The sequence below is a fragment of the Scardinius erythrophthalmus genome (assembly GCF_964197995.2).
Source record: "Scardinius erythrophthalmus genome assembly, chromosome: 12".
NCBI classification, from domain to species: domain Eukaryota; kingdom Metazoa; phylum Chordata; class Actinopteri; order Cypriniformes; family Leuciscidae; genus Scardinius; species Scardinius erythrophthalmus.
The window spans coordinates 30007109-30027789 of NC_138232.1; the positions used below are offsets into that span (position 1 = coordinate 30007109).

The following is a 20681-nucleotide window of genomic DNA, read 5'->3' on the forward strand; positions in this document are numbered from 1 at the left end:
CATCATTTGTCTGGATTTGTAAAATGTCCTGGGCTAACAAACATGAAACAGGGACTCTGAAACGGAAGCGCTTGATATTTTCCATTTTTCAGTCAGAACTCACGGAAAGGAAGCAGGGCACATATAAGTTAGGCTATACAGTGAAGTCGACGCAAGCATATTGACCAATGCTTTGGAAACGAGACCATTGCATTTTAAATATAATTTGCCGAAGTGTGTTATCATATCAGACAAACACAGTAACTAACTATAAAGTTTACTCTTCTCACAGTTCACCAACCACACATATTATTTGAAATAACCCTTATGTTTAAAATGTACAATATGCAGGAGTTGATCCTCAATACCCACTTTTGGCTGCATGTGCTGTGTTGTTCCTAACTTTTGATTTTTTACCGATTGTACTCAAACCTTTTAATGAAAAAAAAAAAAAAAAAAAACGTGTGACGCTTGTAACCTGTAAGTACAGTCCTAATAGTATGCTGGTCCTCTCCCTGTCAATCTTCAAACAGTACATCCATAAATATTATACATAGAATTCCGCAAATCTCATGTATGTGTGCGTTTTGCACAAGGACAGTGGGCTCAAAGGCTTGTTTCTTTTCCTTGCAAACTGGGGAGGTGTGGAAGGACACTGGAATTTGTGAAAATGTCAACTGTTTAAAGCCTTTCTTTAAAGTGAATTTCGTTTTGTATAAATTGTATCTTAATTTTAATCAATTTTATTCATCAACAAATTGCCTGTTAATATAATCATGGAGGCGTCCGCGCGGTCACTTAGGCTATTGCTGGAGCGCATCTCATCCTAACTCAGTGTATGCCTCACACAGACATGAGAAATACATCAAATACACAAAGCTTGAATAGTCTTTAAACGAAATAATTTAAAACGAAAGAAAAAAGCTAGGCTACTCTCTGATTATGTAATCCATTATGTGCATTTCTCTCTCTAGGCGCGTTCACTACGGAGATGGCGATCGTCAACTTCATCTCTGCAGCCGAGTCGACACTGTCAGAAGTTTATTAATAAAAATCAATGCACGCGTCACCGGATTTACAAATGCACTTCTTGCTTGTTGCACGCACACATATTATGTCGAAATAACGAGATATTATGTTGAAATAACATTATTCTTAATAAAACATCTTTTAGAATATTTGATTGAATGCTGAATGTTGCGCTTGTTCAATTTAATAAAATAAAAAAAATATTGTGATCATTAAAATAATTGAATATTAAATATTTAGTGGCCAAGTTTTGCTCATTTATATATGTATTATATAGCAATAGTTTATTCTAAGGGTGTTTCTCAATATGCGTTCTTCAGCGATCTTGCGTCCTTGTGTTCTCGTTTTACGTCATCATAACCGTCGAAGTTCAGACCCAATTCTCAAGAACGCAAGTACAGAGGACGCATGGAAGAACCCGGATGTGTTCTTGATACCGAGGATGCATCGAATGCAGACTTGAGCTAGTACTCGCCTGGTGTCCCAGATGTCATTGCGGCCGGTTCCGAGTTCGTTCTTCCAAGGAAGCTTGGCAAGACCGGTCTCCACGAGAACACAAGTCCGTTCTCTGCGTTCTTGGAATTGAGAAACAGCCTAAGTTTACTCAAGTGAAAGAATGTGACTAATAAACTTAGGCCTACTAGCACTATGCATTATATTTTGAAAAAGAAGTAATTATCTTAATATCAAAACCTTAAATTTCCTCTGGACTCAATGATTAATACATGTCTGACCGTTGGAACGAACCATAAAAACTAGAAAATCGCATTCATGACGATTTATGGTGATTTTATTTCCGTTAGACCTTTGCCTACATTGACGCTGATGCATTAAAGAGGAGGGGCTCCCCTGTTCCAAGATGGCGGCTCTATTGACGCATTCGTTCCAATGAACTGCCGTAGCCCAGGCGACATCTAGTGTATATATCTATGGTTTTGGTTCAGAAGGAACTGTAAAAGAAGACTGCTGTTTGTTTGCGGCACTCTGTGACTGTCTGATGACGTGTGAGCAGGGTGCGCGGAGGTATGAAAAAAATACATATTGATAAATCAATATATGTATTTTCATACCTCCGCGCACCCAGTTGATACCGAATGCAATGATTGGATTTTTGGCCCTGACCTGAGACTTCCACATTTTTAATATTTAGACCATATTATTGATTGCTACCAGGGTATGAGAGTTTCAAACAGTATAACAAAAAGTGTTTATGAAAAACATCGCATAACCTGCTACATTTTAATACAACATATATAGCCTACCCAACGTGATAAAGATAATTTCCCTCTCGTTTCGACGCCTCACTCCTGTCCAGTTGGAGGCGGTAATGCACGAATATCTGGTTTGCCCACCGTCAAACAACAAGCGCCATACGAAGAAACAGAAGAAGATTTACAGCGAGCTGTTCGGGTTGAAGTTGTCAGATTCACTGCGAATTCTTCATTTTATAAGCAGCAATAATGGCTGAGGACAGAGTTGAACGATCAGATGGACGGATAGTAAAGATGGAGGTTGACTACAGTGTCACTGTAGATCAGCGTCTGCCTGAGTGTGAGAAAATGGCCAGAGTAAGTGTGAATGAGCGGCTGAGTCATGCTGCGTGCTAAAGCTAACGGTCATCAAATCATTTCAGCGTTAAACTATATGATTGGTTTATTTAATATAAACCACTGTATCGCGTTTAATGAAAAACGATTGTTTTCATATGCAGACATAGACCTTCCAGGAAATTGCTGTCAAAATAGCCATCTGATTTGGTTTTTAGCCATAGATACTTCACTGATCATGCCTCATATTTCACCTGTTTCATAAACAATTACTGCTGGATGCACAATGATATGAGCTTTAGCAAAACAACATGCCATAAAGAAACCCTAACATTATCTGTTTTTGTTATTAAGGATGGCAGACTACAAGAGGCCGTCGAGAGTCTGCTGTCACTAGAGAAGCAAACAAGAACTGTAAGTGTTTTACTGTGCTCTGTTTAATTGTAGCTACAATATTCTTAACTCTAAAAGGTCCTGCTTTTTGTCTGCATTTGTGCCACTTCTGTCCAGGCTTCAGATATGGTGTCCACCTCCAGGATCTTGGTGGCTATAGTTCAGATATGCTATGAAGCCAAAGACTGGGATGCCTTGAATGAAAACATCATGCTACTGTCTAAGAGAAGAAGCCAGTTGAAGCAGGTAGGAACACTTCTATAAACACCATGGAGCCAGTGATTGAGGTCAAGATGCCAAATAAAAATGTTTTTTCAACAACCTGTACTATAAAATATATATATATTAGGGCTGTCAATCGATTACAATTTTAATCTAATTAATTACATACTCTGTGATTAATTAATCTAAATTAATCGCATACATAATTTTTGCTGTGAAAGTATTAAATATTTCGATTCAAATGAATCAATAAATAATCAGCATTAGTGACATTAAAGTTCAAAAAACTCTTTTATTATTAAATAAAAGGTTTGAAGATGACGTTGACTGCTAGAGTTGGTATCACGGGACGTGCTAGGTCGTACCTCGGATTAATGTTAACTCCTGGATGCTTTTGCATCGATGTGGTACGTTCGAGTGGACGAACTCCGGTGATATGCAAATTCCTTGCCTCAGACATTGCAGACAACTTTATTTTTATCAACACTTCCATCAACCCGTTTTTTATAAGTAAATGTTCCAATCGATGATCCAATAAAGATGAAAAACCGCACTCCCTAGTTATATCTCATATATTTATTTATACCATGTCCACAGACGCGTTTCAGCCTAAGCCATCATCAGTGTGATCCAGGCAGCGCCAGCGCGTTCTCGTCTCCCTCCTTCATTTTACAGTCGAATGGTGGCTAGAACGGCTCCAGGTTCAAAGGTCAATAACGGAATGGATTAATCTGCGTTATTTTTTTTAACGCGTTAATTTCGATTAATTAATCTGAGGAAAAAATAACAAAAGCTGTTATTTTGACAGCCCTAATATATATATATATATATATATATATATATTTAAGTTAAGTAATTTCACTTAAATGACAATTAATAGGTAATTTGCATTGCCATTTAAGTGAAATTATTGAACTTAAATATACGAGCTTGATAAAAATGATCATTCTAGAAGAAATTTCAGATGGCACTTAAAGCTCCAATATGTAGGAATTTTGTAATAAAATTTCCAAAAATAACTTGCACAGTGTGATATATTTCCTCCAGTTGTGTACTCACAATATCTCAAAAGTCTCCAAAGATTTTTTATTTCAGAGAAATTCCGATTTTAAATAACTGGCCGTCCCGGAAAAGAAATGTCGCGCCTCAGTGACGCAATATCCCTTTTTTCCGGTGTGGACCATGTGATAGGATATTCCACCACACCGGATTTTTTTTTTTTTTTTTTTTTTTTTTTTTTTACAACAACTTTATTGAGTTTTTTTTTTTCTTATCACAATAAACAATAAAGACGTCTGACAAAGAATAAAAAAAAGAATAAAATAAAAAATATGACCCACCACACCGGAATATCGCATGGTCAAATGCGGAAGTGGTGGTTAAAGCGTTATAGCCATAGACTGTATGGTTATAGCTGTTATGGATCACGAACTCTTTGGCGAGTATGGCAGTGCCAACAAAACGAAAGCGTCCATATTCGGATACACTCAGACTGTGTGACAAACGGAGGAATAAAACCCAGATAAATATCGCCAGGCGTTTTCGAGATGGAGAGAGCTGCGCGTCAATCTTGGACTTGACCGAGACTCTGGTCTCGCGAGTGTATTGATAGACAGGTAAGACATGCAACTGTCAATAAAAGCACTTATAAACAAAGTTATATTGCTCTTTGTACTTTGGTAAGGCTTTTTATCACGTGTGGTGACCGAGCTTATGGCAGTACAATTAAATACAATCGGATATGATGTTAAAAAAATATATTTAGTCATTACTTGCAAATGTTCGTTCAAATTTACTTTTAGATATTGGTTTGAACACGTTACACAACACGGCATTAACCATAAAAACGTAAAACTGGACAACATTAACCAAACAAATCATTTGACAAATAGCTGTATGTTGTAACGGGATAATATAGCATAACATTTCACGTTCCTTGCAGTTCATTAATTATGATGAAATAAAATAATACGATCAGACATACAGGTAATACAAAAACGAATAAATTACCTCATCCGTGATCATGATTCATTAATTCCATTTAGATACATCGCTAGATGGTGAAAACGCATTAAAAAAAAACGACATCTCCCATCGTCACCTCCTTCATAGCGTCATCAAGCTTCGCCTTTGTTATTGTTGAAACTGCGCCCTCTTGTGGTCAAATACCAAAGTCGCATACTGGAGCTTTAACTCTTCATATATATATATATATATATATATATATATATATATATATATATATATATATATATATATATATATATATAACACACACACACACACACAAATAATTAAATAAATAAATAATAGAGGGAAGTAATAACAAAGGCAGGTACATCAATTCAGTACAGCAACTGTAACAATGTATGTACTCATCATTATTTTTATTGTATTATTGATTATTATTATATTATTGATTTCCAATATGTGTATTCTAAATAACTTGTTAGAAGATGTTTTACCATTGATTTCCCAGAATTAAATATATAGTTAACATTCTCGTAATTTTCCTTTACAGGCTGTTGCAAAGATGGTACAGGAATGTTATACATATGTCGATGCTGAGAGTGACCTGTCAATCAAACTCAGACTCATCGACACGCTACGCACGGTCACTGCTGGAAAGGTCTCAGTTCCTTCTGTTTTTAGATTATTGTACCAGATCTATTTCTTATAAGCTAGATCACTCGACTCCATTGTAATGCCCAGCTTTACTCCTTAATCATGCTGAGTGAATATTAATGTTTTTGCAGATATATGTGGAGATTGAGCGTGCCAGGCTGACTAAAACATTGGCCTGTATCAAAGAAAAAAATGGAGAGGTGAAAGAGGCTGCATCCATTCTCCAGGAACTGCAGGTGAGTCATCATCATACTCTTAAGGCCTCAAACTAACTGGAATATTCAGTGATAAGATAAGATAAGATAAGATAAGATAAGATAAGAAAAACCTTTATTTGTCCCACAGTGGGGAAATTACGGTTTGCAACAATAAGACAGGACAGAAATAGATAAATGTACAGTTTAGAAGATCAGTGCACATAAGTGGGTATAGCACACTATATGAGACATGTAATGAATAATATAAATATAAAATAAAATAAAATAAAGTAGTCCAAAGTCAACAGTGTTCGTTGTACAGTCTGACGGCCGCTGGTAGGAAAGATCTGCGGTATCTCTCCCTCACACCGCGGGGATGGCGCAGCCTGTCACTGAAGCTACTCTCCAGGGCTGACAGAGTATAGTGCAGTGGGTGGGACTCATAGGTCAGCATAGCTGTCAAATTAGCCAAGACCCTTCTGTCTCCTACCTCCCTCACTGAGTCCAGCGGACAGCCCAGGACAGAGCTGGATTTCTTGATCACCTTATCCAACTTTTTCATGTCCCTCTCAGTAATGCTGCTGCTCCAGCAAGCCACAACATAGAGGATGGCTGACGCCACCACAGAGTCATAAAAAGTCTTAAGGAGAGGCCCTGTCACTCCAAAGGACCTCAGCCTCCTCAAATGGGTTGGGATGTATACCTGCTGCTGGACAATTCAGCACATAGCAAAGAAGGGGTCTTACTGACACTAGAAACAGTACTAGAGAATAGTGACATTGGACCTGCTTGTATTTGCCCCCCAACCCCAGGCAAAACAAACAGTCTCTTCTGCTAATAATGTGTGCATATATTGTGCGCGCATGTGTGTAACGGAGGCCTACTAGTTAAAGTGGTGCGAGTAAACCTCACTCAAGAGGTGCAGTAGCGACTGACGTTGAAGGCCGCTGTCTTAAGTGTCCTTGTAAGTGCGCCCGCCTCCCATGTTGGACACACCGGTTCGAGTCCCACTTGGAGCAGTGATTATAAGACCAGAGGGGTTACATGTGCATAAAGATAGCCACTCTGGACAGAAGTGTGTTCCTGTAAGTGATCTTTTGTTTTGTTTTTTGTATTTCATAATATTTTGAATTGGCTATTTTATTGGATTGAATTGGCTCATAACGATATTTTAATATATATTTAATATATATATATATATATATATATATATATATATATATATATATATATATATATATATATATATATATATATATAATTTAATTTTAATTTAAAGGTGCTGTATTTAACTTTTCACTCTACTAAAGCATAAAAATACCATAATATGTTTGCATATATTGGGGAAACATGCCAAGTTCACATACTCGTTTTTCTGAAAAACACTTCCACAGCCAGTTATTTTACTTTGAAATGTGTGTTTCCAGGCTGGAATGTTTGTTTTTGTTTTGGTCTGTGATACTTCACTTTGCCAATTTTCATTGTCTATTGCACTCGTTCCTGTTGCATGTGCTCAAACTGGCAACCTGCGTGAGTGTCGAGTCGAGTAGGTGGCAGGAGAAACAACGATCTCCGATATTTTGAATTGGACTGCAGTACCCATTTTTACTCATTCTTACAGACTGCTCCTTTAAGTTTTAGTCATTTTGTTATGTGCCTTTGTCATTTTTATTAGATTTAGCTTTATATTTATTTCTGTTTTAGTTTCAGTCATTTTAGTACATCAAATTATTAAAGTTATCATTTATCATTATATATTTTTTTATTTCAGCTTTACCTGGAAATTTCTATAAATTCATGTATCGTTGGTGCCACAGGCTACAACCAATTCTTCATAATTATTTTCGTAGAAAACAACTAAGATCATTTTAAACAAATATTAGTAATCTGTTGCTGTAGTATTTTTGGGTATTAAACCCAAATAAAGTACCTCAAATGTCAGTGGAATTTCAAGATCCACTACACATTTTACAATTTCATAGACATTCTTTCAAAACAACTATATGATGTCTTTCTTAATGTACAAAATTGTATGTGTTTATATATCTTATGATCTTGTTGTTGCAAACTAAAAAGAGCAGTTACTTTAATTTGTTGTTTAACCTGAAGCATTCACACTTCGCACTTGATTTGAACAGAAATTTCTCAAGCTCTTACTCACTGCAGGTGGAGACATATGGCTCAATGGAGAAGAAGGAGAAGGCAGAGTTCATTCTGGAGCAGATGAGGCTGTGCATTGCTGTGAAGGACTACATTCGCACACAGATCATTAGCAAAAAGATCAACACTAAGTTCTTCCAGGATGAGGGCACTGAGGTTTTCATCCTCTTTTTGAGGAAACTTTGATTCTGCTCTTGTATTTCTCTGATTCATTTTAAGTTAATAATATTGGTGGGAGGTCCGTTCAGTTTTACCATTTACATAAACGCTTGCTTTTCTTGCTTGTCTAGGATTTGAAACTGAAATATTATAATCTGATGATTCAAGTTGATCTGCACGAGGGCTCCTACCTGTCCATATGCAAACATTACCGAGCCATATATGACACTCCTTGTATACTAGAAGACACATCCAAATGGCAGCAGGTACCTTGCCTTTTCTTTTTAACTTTGCTGTTCAGCTTAGTAATGCAAAGAAACGCTAGTTTTGTTTCAATCCACATATTTTTATCCGCATTTTGGGAAATTCTCTCACATGATTGCATTCCCAAACACCAGGCATCCGAATGCAAGATAGCATGGCACCTTTTTTATTACGTTTCTTCTGCATTTTCTGAAACGCAAGTATGATGTAGGAAAAAGGAGCCACAGTGGCTTCCACGATTGCAGCAACTTCCATTTTGCACCAATTTTCCAGGAAGGGACGATTTTGTTATCTTGAATGCATACAATACGCTGCTTTATTCGCAAAAGTTTTATGCAATTTTGAAATTTTTCCCACAAGATAAATTCACAACTTGGATGAAAACATAGCTACAGTAGGTTCTTTTGCAATCTAGTGCTTTTTGAAAACTGAAAAGGTCTCATGTATCTTTTAGGCTCTCAAGAGTGTGGTGCTCTACGTGATTTTGGCTCCTTATGACAATGAACAGTCGGATTTAGTTCATAGAATCAGCCTTGACAAGAAACTGGAGGAAATACCCAAATACAGGTAAATGAGCCAAAACAAACTGGGAGTTTTCTGCAAGAGTTCAGAGATATGTTTCCGCAGACAGACAGCCAGCCACAAGCATAATAGTAAATTCAGGTGGAGGGGTTTATCTTTTTTCATTCTTCCCTGGCAGGGATCTCCTGAAACAATTCACCACCATGGAGCTGATGCGCTGGTCATCTGTAGTGGAGGATTATGGGAAGGAACTGAGGGAGGGTTCCATGGAAACTCCTGACACTGATGTTTTCACCTACTCGGAAGAGGGAGAAAAGAGATGGAAGGACCTGAAAAATAGAGTGGTAGAACATGTGAGTAAGGCTTATTTTTGCTGATATGTGAAGCCAAGCTTTCCTTTATTAAAAATCATTTACATCTGTTCATGTGACTCTCTTAAAAGAATAATTCACTTCAAAGGAAATTTTTCATTAGTTGTTGTTGGTCAAAACCCATGACTTTCTTTCACAAAAGGAGGGTTATAAAGTGTTGTACTGGTTGCTCTCTTCCATGCCATTACAAAGAAAGGTCACTGAGGTTTTTAAAGGGTTAGTTCACCCAAAAATTTAAATTCTGTCTTTAATTACTTATCCTCATGTCATTCCACACCCGCAAGACATTTATTCATCTTCAGAACACAAATTAGCATTCTGTCCCTCCATTGGGAGCTACGCAACTACTACATTCAAGGTCCAGAACTGTAGTAGGAAAGACATAAAGTAATCCATGTGACTGCAGTGGTTTAACTTAAATTTTATGAAGCGGCACAAGCGTTTGTTTGCGAAAAAAAAAAAAAAATACCGCTTTATTACAACTTTTTACTCGTGCACACGTAACGCACAAAAGAATGAATGTGATTCAATGTACTCACGGTGAAGTAATTTTTTTTTTTTTTTTTTTTTTTTAAAAAGAAGTTGGAAATACCAGAGGCCATACACTGTGCTGACAGCGACAGTTAGATGAATGTGTCAATGAAATAATAAACTAAGAGCAGTATTGTCAAAAATATAGATTTTTCGATACAAATTGATACTGAAATATTTAAAACGCTTCCAATACTCATTTTTCGCAGAATAGATACACGATACCAGCTGCGCTTTCTCGCTCTCTCATCTCTCCGACAGCGAGTTGACACACACACGCATCACTTCGCTCACTCATTTAATTTGCTCTGGATGAATACTGAATTTCAGCGTGGGATTAGGCATATTGTGCAGAATTTTACTCATTCCCGCAGATTTTGTGCTCACACCCAAATTGTGCGCACATAAAGCCGCCTCTCAGTACTAAATTGAGTTCTTTTTCGCTGCTTATTGTGCTTAAACAGTCAAATACACACAAAATAATGTCAAAAGGCCAGTCTTGGCGAGTGTTCATTAGTGGTCGACCGATATTGTTTTTTTGATGGCCGATGCCGATATCTTAGAGAGTAGGGTGGGCGATGGCCGATATAAAGCCGATATTTTTATATATATTTATTTTAATCAATATTTAATAAATTATAAATAAATTAGAAAACAAATCTTTAAAATAAACATGCTTTTATACTTTAGATGGCAACTTCTTGAATCTGCAATCCTATTACAGTATTTTTCACAAAGTAATTGTTTAGAATATGAATATGTGAATAAAAAGAAAGTAAACACTGTAACAGGGCACTCAGTAATCTGGTAATTTCGTGCTGGTAATCATATTTTTTTCAATAAAGACAAGGTAACGCTAATTTTACATACAGTACAGTGAAAGCGATATGAATATGATACAGCTGGCAACTGGATATATCACAGATATGAATATGACACAGTTGGCAACTGGTTATATGTCAGCATATTTTAAAATGAAGGATTTAAAGTTTTTCGATCGCATCTCCTGTGAAGCTGATCTTCTGTTCGCGTTCACTCACTTTGCACGGACCGACCGTCACTTGCAGACAGTAATGCACACTTCACAAAATATCACAGCTGGATTTGATTAAATCTGCAAGGTTTGTGAAATTAAATGTTTATTAGATATTCAGAGATTTGTTTAAATGACGTAGATGCGCATTTGCTGAATGTTGACGGCAAATGAGAAAGTATTTTAGCCTGATTGTTTGCCTTTTCTGTTACAAACAAAATAAAAGCAAACGCTTTACTTTACTTGCTTCGCATACCATTTACTTTCTTTGTTTACCAGTTCTGTCTAACAAAGTATTAGATATGACTGACAGAGATCGTACATTAATGAAGACGGAGAATGTGAGTGAGCACTGTGTGATCTGAGGAGCTGCCGTTGCCGTTCTCTTCTGGCGCTGGTGTTCTCAGCGCTGCCCGTCAAAATAAAAGTATGGAGCGCCGTCAAAATAAAAGTCCCGCTTCCAACACATCGGCCAATCAGAAAAACGTATCGGCCAATGCCGATATTTCAAAAATGGCAATTATCGGCCGATATATCGCCAAGGCCGATATATTGGTCAACCACTAGTGTTCATGTCATTTGTTTCAACGCATGTGTAACAGTATAATGGGCCCATGTGTCAGGTCTTAAAGTGACAGCAGCCTAATATACTGCCAAGATAAAACTATATATGGCAGTTTTTCCCCAAGGTATCGATGGCCACAATTTTGACAGTGAAAATGATGAGTGGCTAGTAACTTTGGAAAACCACTAGCAACAGTGGCTGGTGAGCAAAAAGTGTCAAGCCCTGGTTATGAAAGTATATTTGAGACTATAGACTATGTAGATCTGGCTATGTGAAACTATGGTTTGATTTCATCCCTTGCCTTTGCATGACACTTTGACATTACAGAACAGAGTGGATCTGAATATTGTAAAAGCATTTGTTTCATGTGTCATAGAATGGAAGAGAGACTCTCATAAGCACACGACGTCCGAGTTCTTTACATAAAAATCAGTATACAGGTTTTCAAAGACTAGGATGTCGGGGAAGGATGTCTCGTTTTTTAAGTTTTGTTACATTATTATATATTTTGACAGTAAACCGCCAGGAGCCTTTAAAGCAGTTCAGTTCCAACCCTGTACCAACACACTTGTTTGTAATTATCAAGTGTTCCTGAATATCTTAATTAGCTGGTTCAAGTGAATTTGATTAGGTTTGGAGCTAATCTTTGCAGAAGCATACCTGACTTAAATAGTCTTCTTTTTTGGCTTCTCATTATAAATCTGGTGAACTTTTTTTTTTTTTTTTTTTTTTTAATGTAGTTCATAAACTTGGTGCATATATTGTTTCTTACATAGCACTCTATGTAAGAGTTAGATAGACTAACTATGTCAGAGCACCCTCTCTGAATTCTATGATTTTAGTCTATGACATATTACACTGTCATTATTTAACAAAAACTAGACCAAAATTAAAGCAATGTGGGAAAATTTAAGGCTGTGTTTACACTGCGAAATTGGGTCATGCAACAGGACAATGATCCCAGAAGCTCACTAGCAAAAGAGCAACAGATTGGTGGAAAAAGAAAAGAATCAAGGTGTTTCAATGTCCCAGTCAAAATCCAGTCCTTAACCTGAATTTAATGCTGTGGCAGAACCTTAAGAGAACTGTGCATCAACAAATGCCCACAACCCGCAATAAATTGAAGCAACATTGGAAAGAAAAGTGGGCCAAAATTCACCCACATGAATGATTGTCACAGAAAATGATTACTTCAAGTTATTGCTACTAAAGGTGGTTCTACAAGCTATTAAATCATGGGATGTACTAAGTTTTTTCACACATGGTGTCTAAATTTTGTCTTTATTTTTGTTAAATAATGAGACAGTGTAATATGTTGTGTTGTTGTTCGTCTTAGGTTGTATTTACCTAATTTTATGACCTGCTAATGACCAGATGATTTTTTTATTATGTCCTAATACGTAAAACCAAAAATTCAAAGAGGGTGTATGTCACAGGTTAACCTGTTCACTGTAACTTGGACTTACAAACATACAACTATATCACTTGTACTGTGCTGTTGCCGGCAAATTAAAGGCACACTTTGCAGTTTCCGTTTTTCTCAAACAGCGACCTCTAGAGTCGCTGTGGAGTACTTGTATTTAACGTTACTGTCGTAAATGCCACTCACGTAGAGCCGTCTCTGCACTCTTCCGACCGTGCTTTCTTCATTTTAGTCCTCGACTCTGCCATGATTCACGTCTGAAATGCGTGCTAGTGTCTTCCATAGAGGCTGCTTCATATGTTGTTGATGTATGTGACGTCGTGCCATAAAGCAAATGTTTTGGCGGGGAGCCACCTCTCAAACTTGTATTGCTGGTTTTGCCAGCGGCGTTCCCCCCCCCCCACGGCTTTGGGATGATTTGCCCTACTATGAGTTCGTTTACCATCAAAATTATTTCGAAGCTGTTATATTAACCTGTTAACCGTTGCCAGTGCGCGGGCGCACTGAAGTGTTTTTTTTTATATATAGTTCAAAGTTACTATAAGATTTAATGTTATACCTTGACAAACTATACATCATTAAAAAGATATGACTCAAGTTTCAGTATTTGACCACTATTGTATTCTGAAAAACTTATAGCGACAGTTATTTCTTAATTTGTGTCAGGAGTTATGAAATGAAAAAATGAGTCGATACCTTTAATATGAATTATGCGCGTCAGCCGCTTTCATTCATAAAAAAACTCCCGTGCTGTCGTCATGACAGCAATTCACAAAACAACGTCCCTCAGGGCTTTAGCTAAAAAATGTGCAGATTTGGAGAAATATTGATATATTCTCATAAGTTTACATCAGATTTCTATAGACAGGAATAATATTTATTGAATTTATACCCAAATGCGTCGATGTAATCATTATGAGCGATTGGATACTCTGATACTGTGTTTTCAATTCATACCAATAGCCTGAGGGCGCTATATGCACAAAAATAGTCCATATATGGAACATGAAGAAGAGCCATGATCATGTGACATTCCAGGACGTCACTGATAGGGATCGACCGATATGGATTTTTTAGTGCCGATGCCGATACCGATTTTTTTAATCAGCCTTAGCCGATGACCAATACGGGCTGCCGATTTTCTTGGGCCGATATTTGGAGCCGATATTGCTTTTGCTCACTCAATTTAAATCATAAAAATGACACAATGATGATAACAAACGTTACAAGTCTCAATTTAAAAAAGGAACATTTATTGAACTTAAAAAAAACAAATATTTGACAAATATTAAAAACATGTGAGGTAGAACAAGTAAAAAAAAGTTCAGTGCTAAAATTACTGAAAATAAATATTTAAGCATAATTCAAATTCTTTAAGTAAATTCTGAAAATAAATATTTAAGCATGAATAAAATAATTACACTATTGCACACAGTAGCAACAAGCAAGCAGCATAATAAACGTCTGTCTTTGCTATGCAGCCATGAACTGCGCTCTCCATGATGACATGGAGGAACTGGAAGGATTAATTTATTTCCTGCCCTTTACGACTACATATATTTATGGAGATGAGAAATAAAAACCCGCCCTGTCCAGCTATGATCAGCTGTTCGGCCGAGTTTTCGATGCTGTCGTATTATTCCACCACAGATGCGGCATTCTGAAAAGTTGAGATGTTTTTATCTCGATGCGGCGCGGACGCGCTTGGAAAAAACAACGCTTCCATTATGAGCGCGCATACCGCGTGCCTACATTTGAAATAACGAACTTGAGCGCGCAAAAGACGCGATATGTGAGCAGGCCCTAAAAAATGTATTTGTTATCATCTCACCACGGCATAGAAGCGCTTGGACAAACGAGCGCGCTGCATCGCATGCGTGTCGCAACCGCGTCGCTTCTTTTATGAGCACACGTCCAAACCTCAGCCAGGTGGTCGCTTAATAAAACTCCCACAAATATCACGGAACAACGTCGGCATTATTTAATCCTATTACCAGTGTTCGTAACAGCTGCCGTATGCATATGGATAGCCTCAAACTTAGCTATTTGCAGCTCCTTAAATACAATGACAAGCAGTTTTATAGATGAGGCATTCGCATTTTCCATTTGGACCCACAAACTTGCTTAGTTGCACGCACATATAAAGCAACGTGTTTCCACTTTTAAAGTGTATGGCAAAATTTCAGCTAAGTCATACAGTTAAAAGATGCTTTGAAAGTTTAAAACTTGCCGTTGTCTTGAAGAGGCTTCCAGCACTCTGCTAGTGTGGGAGGGGCAGTGCATGGGCTGCGCGTGAACTGCAGCATCTCCAGCAACACAGAGCTGCCTGCGGACGCCTGTCTGTAAATAATGCCGGGAAAAAACTATCGGCGAACGCAGCAGCCGCGTATCGGCCGATGCCGATACACGTCAAACCCGCAAATATCGGCCCGATTTATCGGCCGACCGATATATCGGTCGATCACTAGTCACTGATACACACAAAGCTACAGAGATCGCGCTGTAACATGCAGATAAAGATGTTTTGAAGACAATAAACATGATTGCAATGATATTTGAGTTACCTGTGTTTTTCAAGCCAGGCCAGGTATTTTCATAATAATAGATTATATTTATAATGTAATTCTAATCTATATAGACGATCATTGTGCAGAATACCATACAATAGTATATTTTCTGTCAGATTTTTTTATCTGAAGCCAAATTAGATCACAGAAGATAATTTAAAACACTCGACTTGCGTTATAAAGTAAGTTTGGAGCACAAACATGGTTTTAATCTCATAAATTGTCGTGTATTGATGGTGTGCTAAGCTAACATGCTAGCTAGCTCTAGGTGCACCTGCAACCTAGAAGTTATCTTTTATGATTTTGTTTCTAAATAGGAATGCTTGCTGACATGTTTCTTTATTCCAGAAGGGCATTTGATACAGTTAGATACAGTGAGAACTTTGAGAAAATAAATTAGGGATTGAAACCCTATGAATAGCCTGTGAATAGCCAGTCGTTAGTAGCTATAATGCAGACAAAAGAAATGCATATTTAGAGCCATAACCAGGCTGGAGAGGTGTGAATGTGTGCATGGGGAGACTGAGACTGAATGGGGCTCGTCTGCACCACAAAACAATAGAGACAAAAGACTAAATAGATGACTTAGAAGATGACTATAATCATCAGCAGCATTTTAGAGTCAAATCAAATAAAGTCATGACATGATTTTGAAAAACATTTAACTAAATACAGAGTTTTAGACTTATCATCTTCATATTGTACATATAACATGGTCAGACATGTGGCTTTAGCTGCAGTGCATTTCTAGATTGCTACAGTGCCAACTTCAATTTTATTTTCATGAAAATGTTTCATAAAAATAAATTTCTAATAACTTTACAAAAATTTGAAGCTATTTATAACTATATTTTTCATTATGACAATAATTAATTCTACATTTACAATAAACTGCCAGGTGTCAGCTTTCAAATGAGATCATACTTGTGCTTTTAGTGCAGAGGGTTCATGAACTGTATCTGTTTCAGTTTGGGTATGTCATTTCTGGGGATTTTTCAAAAGTGGGGTTGCAGCTTAACAGGTTAAGGTACAAATCTTGCATAGTGTGCCTTTAACATCGGTGTACACATCAGGAAGGTCCTATGGAGTTTTTTTTTTTTTTTTTTTCAGTCTAAAGTTTGTGTTCTAGTTTTCTTGAGATCGAAAGTGCAGATCATTAGTAAACTTAAAGGGCACCTATTATGCCCCTTTTTAGAAGATGTAATATTGGTCTTGGGTGTCCCCAGAATGCATTTGTGAAGTTTCAGCACAAAATACCCCACAGTTAATTTATTATAACCATTTGAAAATGTCATTTTTGGGGCCTGTTTTAAAAAGAGCTGTTTTGTGTGTACCACTTTAAATGTAAATGAGCTGCATATCCCCGCCCTGCTGCTGGACCTAGATGATGAAGAGAGTCCAGCACAGAATCAACACGAATGAGAATGGACTAAACGTCTCGGAATGGTTATTTGATACATTTATGTACTTACAAAGTTTTAATCGCGTCCCTTTTGCCATTATGGATGTGCAACACACACACACACACACACACACACGAACTGTGATAACGTTCGCGCAATTTTTTGAAACTACACACACACACACTACTGTGATAACGTTTGCTAAGTACAAACGAATTTTTTTATTTATTTCTTAAGGGGAGGGAGATAGACGTTTATATAACCTACTGTCTATGGAGATAGAGCAGACCTTAATTTATTTACATTTGTAAATGCTGCAAAAAAATGCCTACGTGACATAAAACTGTCTGACGTTGTTTGTTGAGACATCCTATGACGACGACAATAAATAGCTTTAGACGCATTTGTTGTTGAACTGGCTGACATCGATTGAAATTACTATTTGCTCAAAAATCATAAAATACACTTACTTTTTCTGGAGGTGACGTTGGATCGCGAACTGTAGGCAACGATCCACACTCTAGGATTAACTTTGACCCTCGTTCACTAAACAGGCAGTCAGAAAATGAATCTCGTATTTAGGAAGTTTAAGTGGTGCCTTTTCTTCATAAATAAAATCCATCTGCTGTGTTTTCAGTGGCTCTGATGTCAGTGAAGACTAGTATGTCCATTCTTACATCCCACAACACACTTCTTAGGAGACATTACCGGCTGTCGTTGAAACAATGGAGGATGCAGATCACCGAGGGCGGGGTCTATGCCAAAACCAGATGTCAATCAAATCACGTCGGTGGGGCTTAGCTCATTTCTACGTCACAGTGAGGGAAATCTAGAACAGGGTGTTCTGAGACAGTGCTTATGATTTATTGAGATAGTAGAAAAACTACTGGGTGGATTTTTATCATTCTAGGGTGGTTTTGCTCACACACTGCCAACACACATTTATGTTCAAACACTATGTAAAAGTGAATTTTGCATAATAGGTGCCCTTTAAGACGCTGTGTCATCCTGACGTCACGTGTCTTTACGGGATCTTTACGGAATGTACTCAAAGATTCCGGAAAATCACTGGCAGTATGAATGAACCAAAATCAAATGATCCCAGGACACATTATCCGTGTATTTTCGGGAATCTCTATGCGAAAGGGGCTTTGGTATGCCCTATAGGTGGGGCTTCAGCCTAGAAATAGGCTTGCTGGCTGAAAGGATTTTAGTTCTGATTGTGGACTTCTGAGCAGTGTTGCGAACTTGGGCCATTTGGTTTAGCCAAAATTAGCACATTACAAAACTTTTTGTACTGTTTTTATTTATTTTTTGTTTTCTCCTGCACTGTAAATATTTTTGCACCTTCCAATAAAACAGCATTTTTGGATTATTCATCAACTTTTTGTACAGCACGTCATTTCTTTTTTCCACTGCTACCGGTTGGCCTTCCTACAGTGTATTTTATTTTTTGACTATATATGTAAATTGGTACACATTGTTCTCATTCGGCTTGTTCACTGACATTCATTAGCTTCACTCAGGTTGGAAATTTTTTAGTTTGTGAATGTGGTGAACTTCTAAATGCTCCTCCTAGGAAATTCATTGTCATCAAATTTGGTTAACCTTATACCAAGACATTGAAGAATAATAGGTTGTGAATGGAGTTTTGATTAGTGGTTTGATAAGTGCTATTATTTGCTTTTTTGTCATTAAATTGCTAATTGATATTGTTTTTCTGTCCATTACCAGAACATCAGAATAATGGCAAAGTATTACACAAGCATCACAATGGGGAGAATGGCAGGACTGCTCGACCTCTCAATTGATGTGAGTTCTGTCATTAAGTAAAATATAACTTTTTTTGATGCTGCTTTCTGCTTGGTTTGAGGGATTTTTCAGTCACAGTGATACAAATTTATTTAATGGTGCATTAAATTTTTTAATTAAGGCTATCGATTTGTTTAATGCTGTAATATCCCTCCCCCACCCCGCTCTTAATAACTCATCAGAATTGAAAGCATTTTAACATTTCTATGAATGTTGTAGTATTCATCTTGCATGTTTGTCGTTCTTGTAGGAATCAGAGGAGTTCTTATCAAACCTGGTGGTCAATAAGACCATCTATGCGAAAGTGGACCGCCTCGCTGGTATCATTAATTTCCAAAGGCCTAAAGACCCTAACGATCTTCTGAATGACTGGTCTCAAAAACTGAACTCTCTCATGTCTCTGGTCAACAAAACCACTCATCTCATTGCCAAAGAAGAGATGATCCACAACCTCCAGTAGAGGCTGTCGGGGAGACCTTGGTACACATTTTCTTTTTATTTCAACTTGAAACATCTGATTGAACGAATGTTAAATATTTTTTTTTCTGTCATTGCTTCTGTTTAAATTGTTATTGACAACGAGGTGACAGAGAACAACGTTAGTTTCAGTCATTAGTTTTACACTGCACTTAATATTACTGTGTTTTGTGTTTAACTCTGACTATAGTTGTAACTCCATGTGAAGCCTCCTAACCGCAGTGACACCCAATTTCCCTTTGTATTAAATAAATGCCTTGTATTCCTTTCAGACATTATAGAAAAAAAATGCATAATAAGATTGGTGTTCATATGTTGCTCCAGCATGCAGATTAAACTTTTTTGGAAATAATAATGTGTGTTCATTTACCATTAAGGGGAAATACAGGCAACTTCAGTTTATTACTACTATTATTATTAAACTGGCGAATAATAGTTCCTGATTTACATAATATTTTTAATGAGCATATTTTAGCCTCCACCAGACACTCAAATATTATATATTAAGTTTATTTGGTTTAGCAAATAATCCATGAAAGTCATTACAATAGTTTTTTATTTTTTTATTTTTATGTTACCTATACTGTTATAACCACTGAATGCATCAAATGCCCCTGTTCAGATGGTTTGTCTGAAACATTGTGGCATAAATCTTTTTTCATTTGTTTAAATTCCATTTGTCCTAAACACTAATCTTTCATGACTTTTATGTCATTTGGAAATGGAGGCAGGAATAATCACATCTTTGAAAAATGAGACTTCTACTCCTTGAAAACATTTACTTTGAGTCAGCTTGTGTTTGCGGTGTATGTAACTAAATGGAAGAGATAGATAAAAAGATTAAACAGCCGTACAGGTATTGTACGCCCATACACATACACAGTGTCAGAATAAAGGCCTATACTTAAAGGATTATGTTAAAGGGTAACTAAACCCTAAAACAACTTTTTTTTTTTTTAATGCTGGTCATTGATTCAAAGTAATTTTTTTTGACATTTGGGTATAAAGTGTTTTAATTCTACAATATATGGTTTAAAAAAACGTCTGAGTGCTGCCCTCTTCAGGTTGAACGGTGGCTACTGCAGTTGAATTTTCCTGTTGGAAGCTGTGGCGCCCTGTGACAAAGAGGGTACCAGCTAACCACGCCCTTGCCTACAGAGAGATGCATCTCAGGTGCACGCCCCCCCCCCCCCCCCCCCCCCCAAAAAAAAATAAATAAATAAAGTTTTAAATAAAGGGGGCCGAAACCCCCCCCCAGGGGTTTAGTTACCCTTTAAAAAAATAAACATTTAAGCATGAACAAAATCTCTGTACAGGTTGGTATACAAAAACATCTTATATTGTAGAACAATCTAAAAATAACCATTAGGGGTATTATGTAGGCTTCAAGTTATTTATAACT

General features: G+C 37.1%; 1 protein-coding gene across 1 annotated transcript; it reads left to right on the forward strand.

The window, feature by feature from the left end:
* Positions 1 to 1960: 1960 nt before the first annotated feature.
* Positions 1961 to 19634, forward strand: psmd12 (proteasome 26S subunit, non-ATPase 12). The gene is made up of 11 exons (XM_081381436.1): positions 1961 to 2576; positions 2910 to 2969; positions 3066 to 3194; positions 5692 to 5799; positions 5927 to 6031; positions 8159 to 8308; positions 8443 to 8577; positions 9030 to 9142; positions 9276 to 9450; positions 18725 to 18802; positions 19053 to 19634. The coding sequence occupies exons 1-11, from the start codon at positions 2469 to 2471 to the stop codon at positions 19260 to 19262; spliced, it is 1371 nt and encodes a 456-aa protein (XP_081237562.1). The 5' UTR covers positions 1961 to 2468; the 3' UTR covers positions 19263 to 19634.
* Positions 19635 to 20681: the final 1047 nt, after the last annotated feature.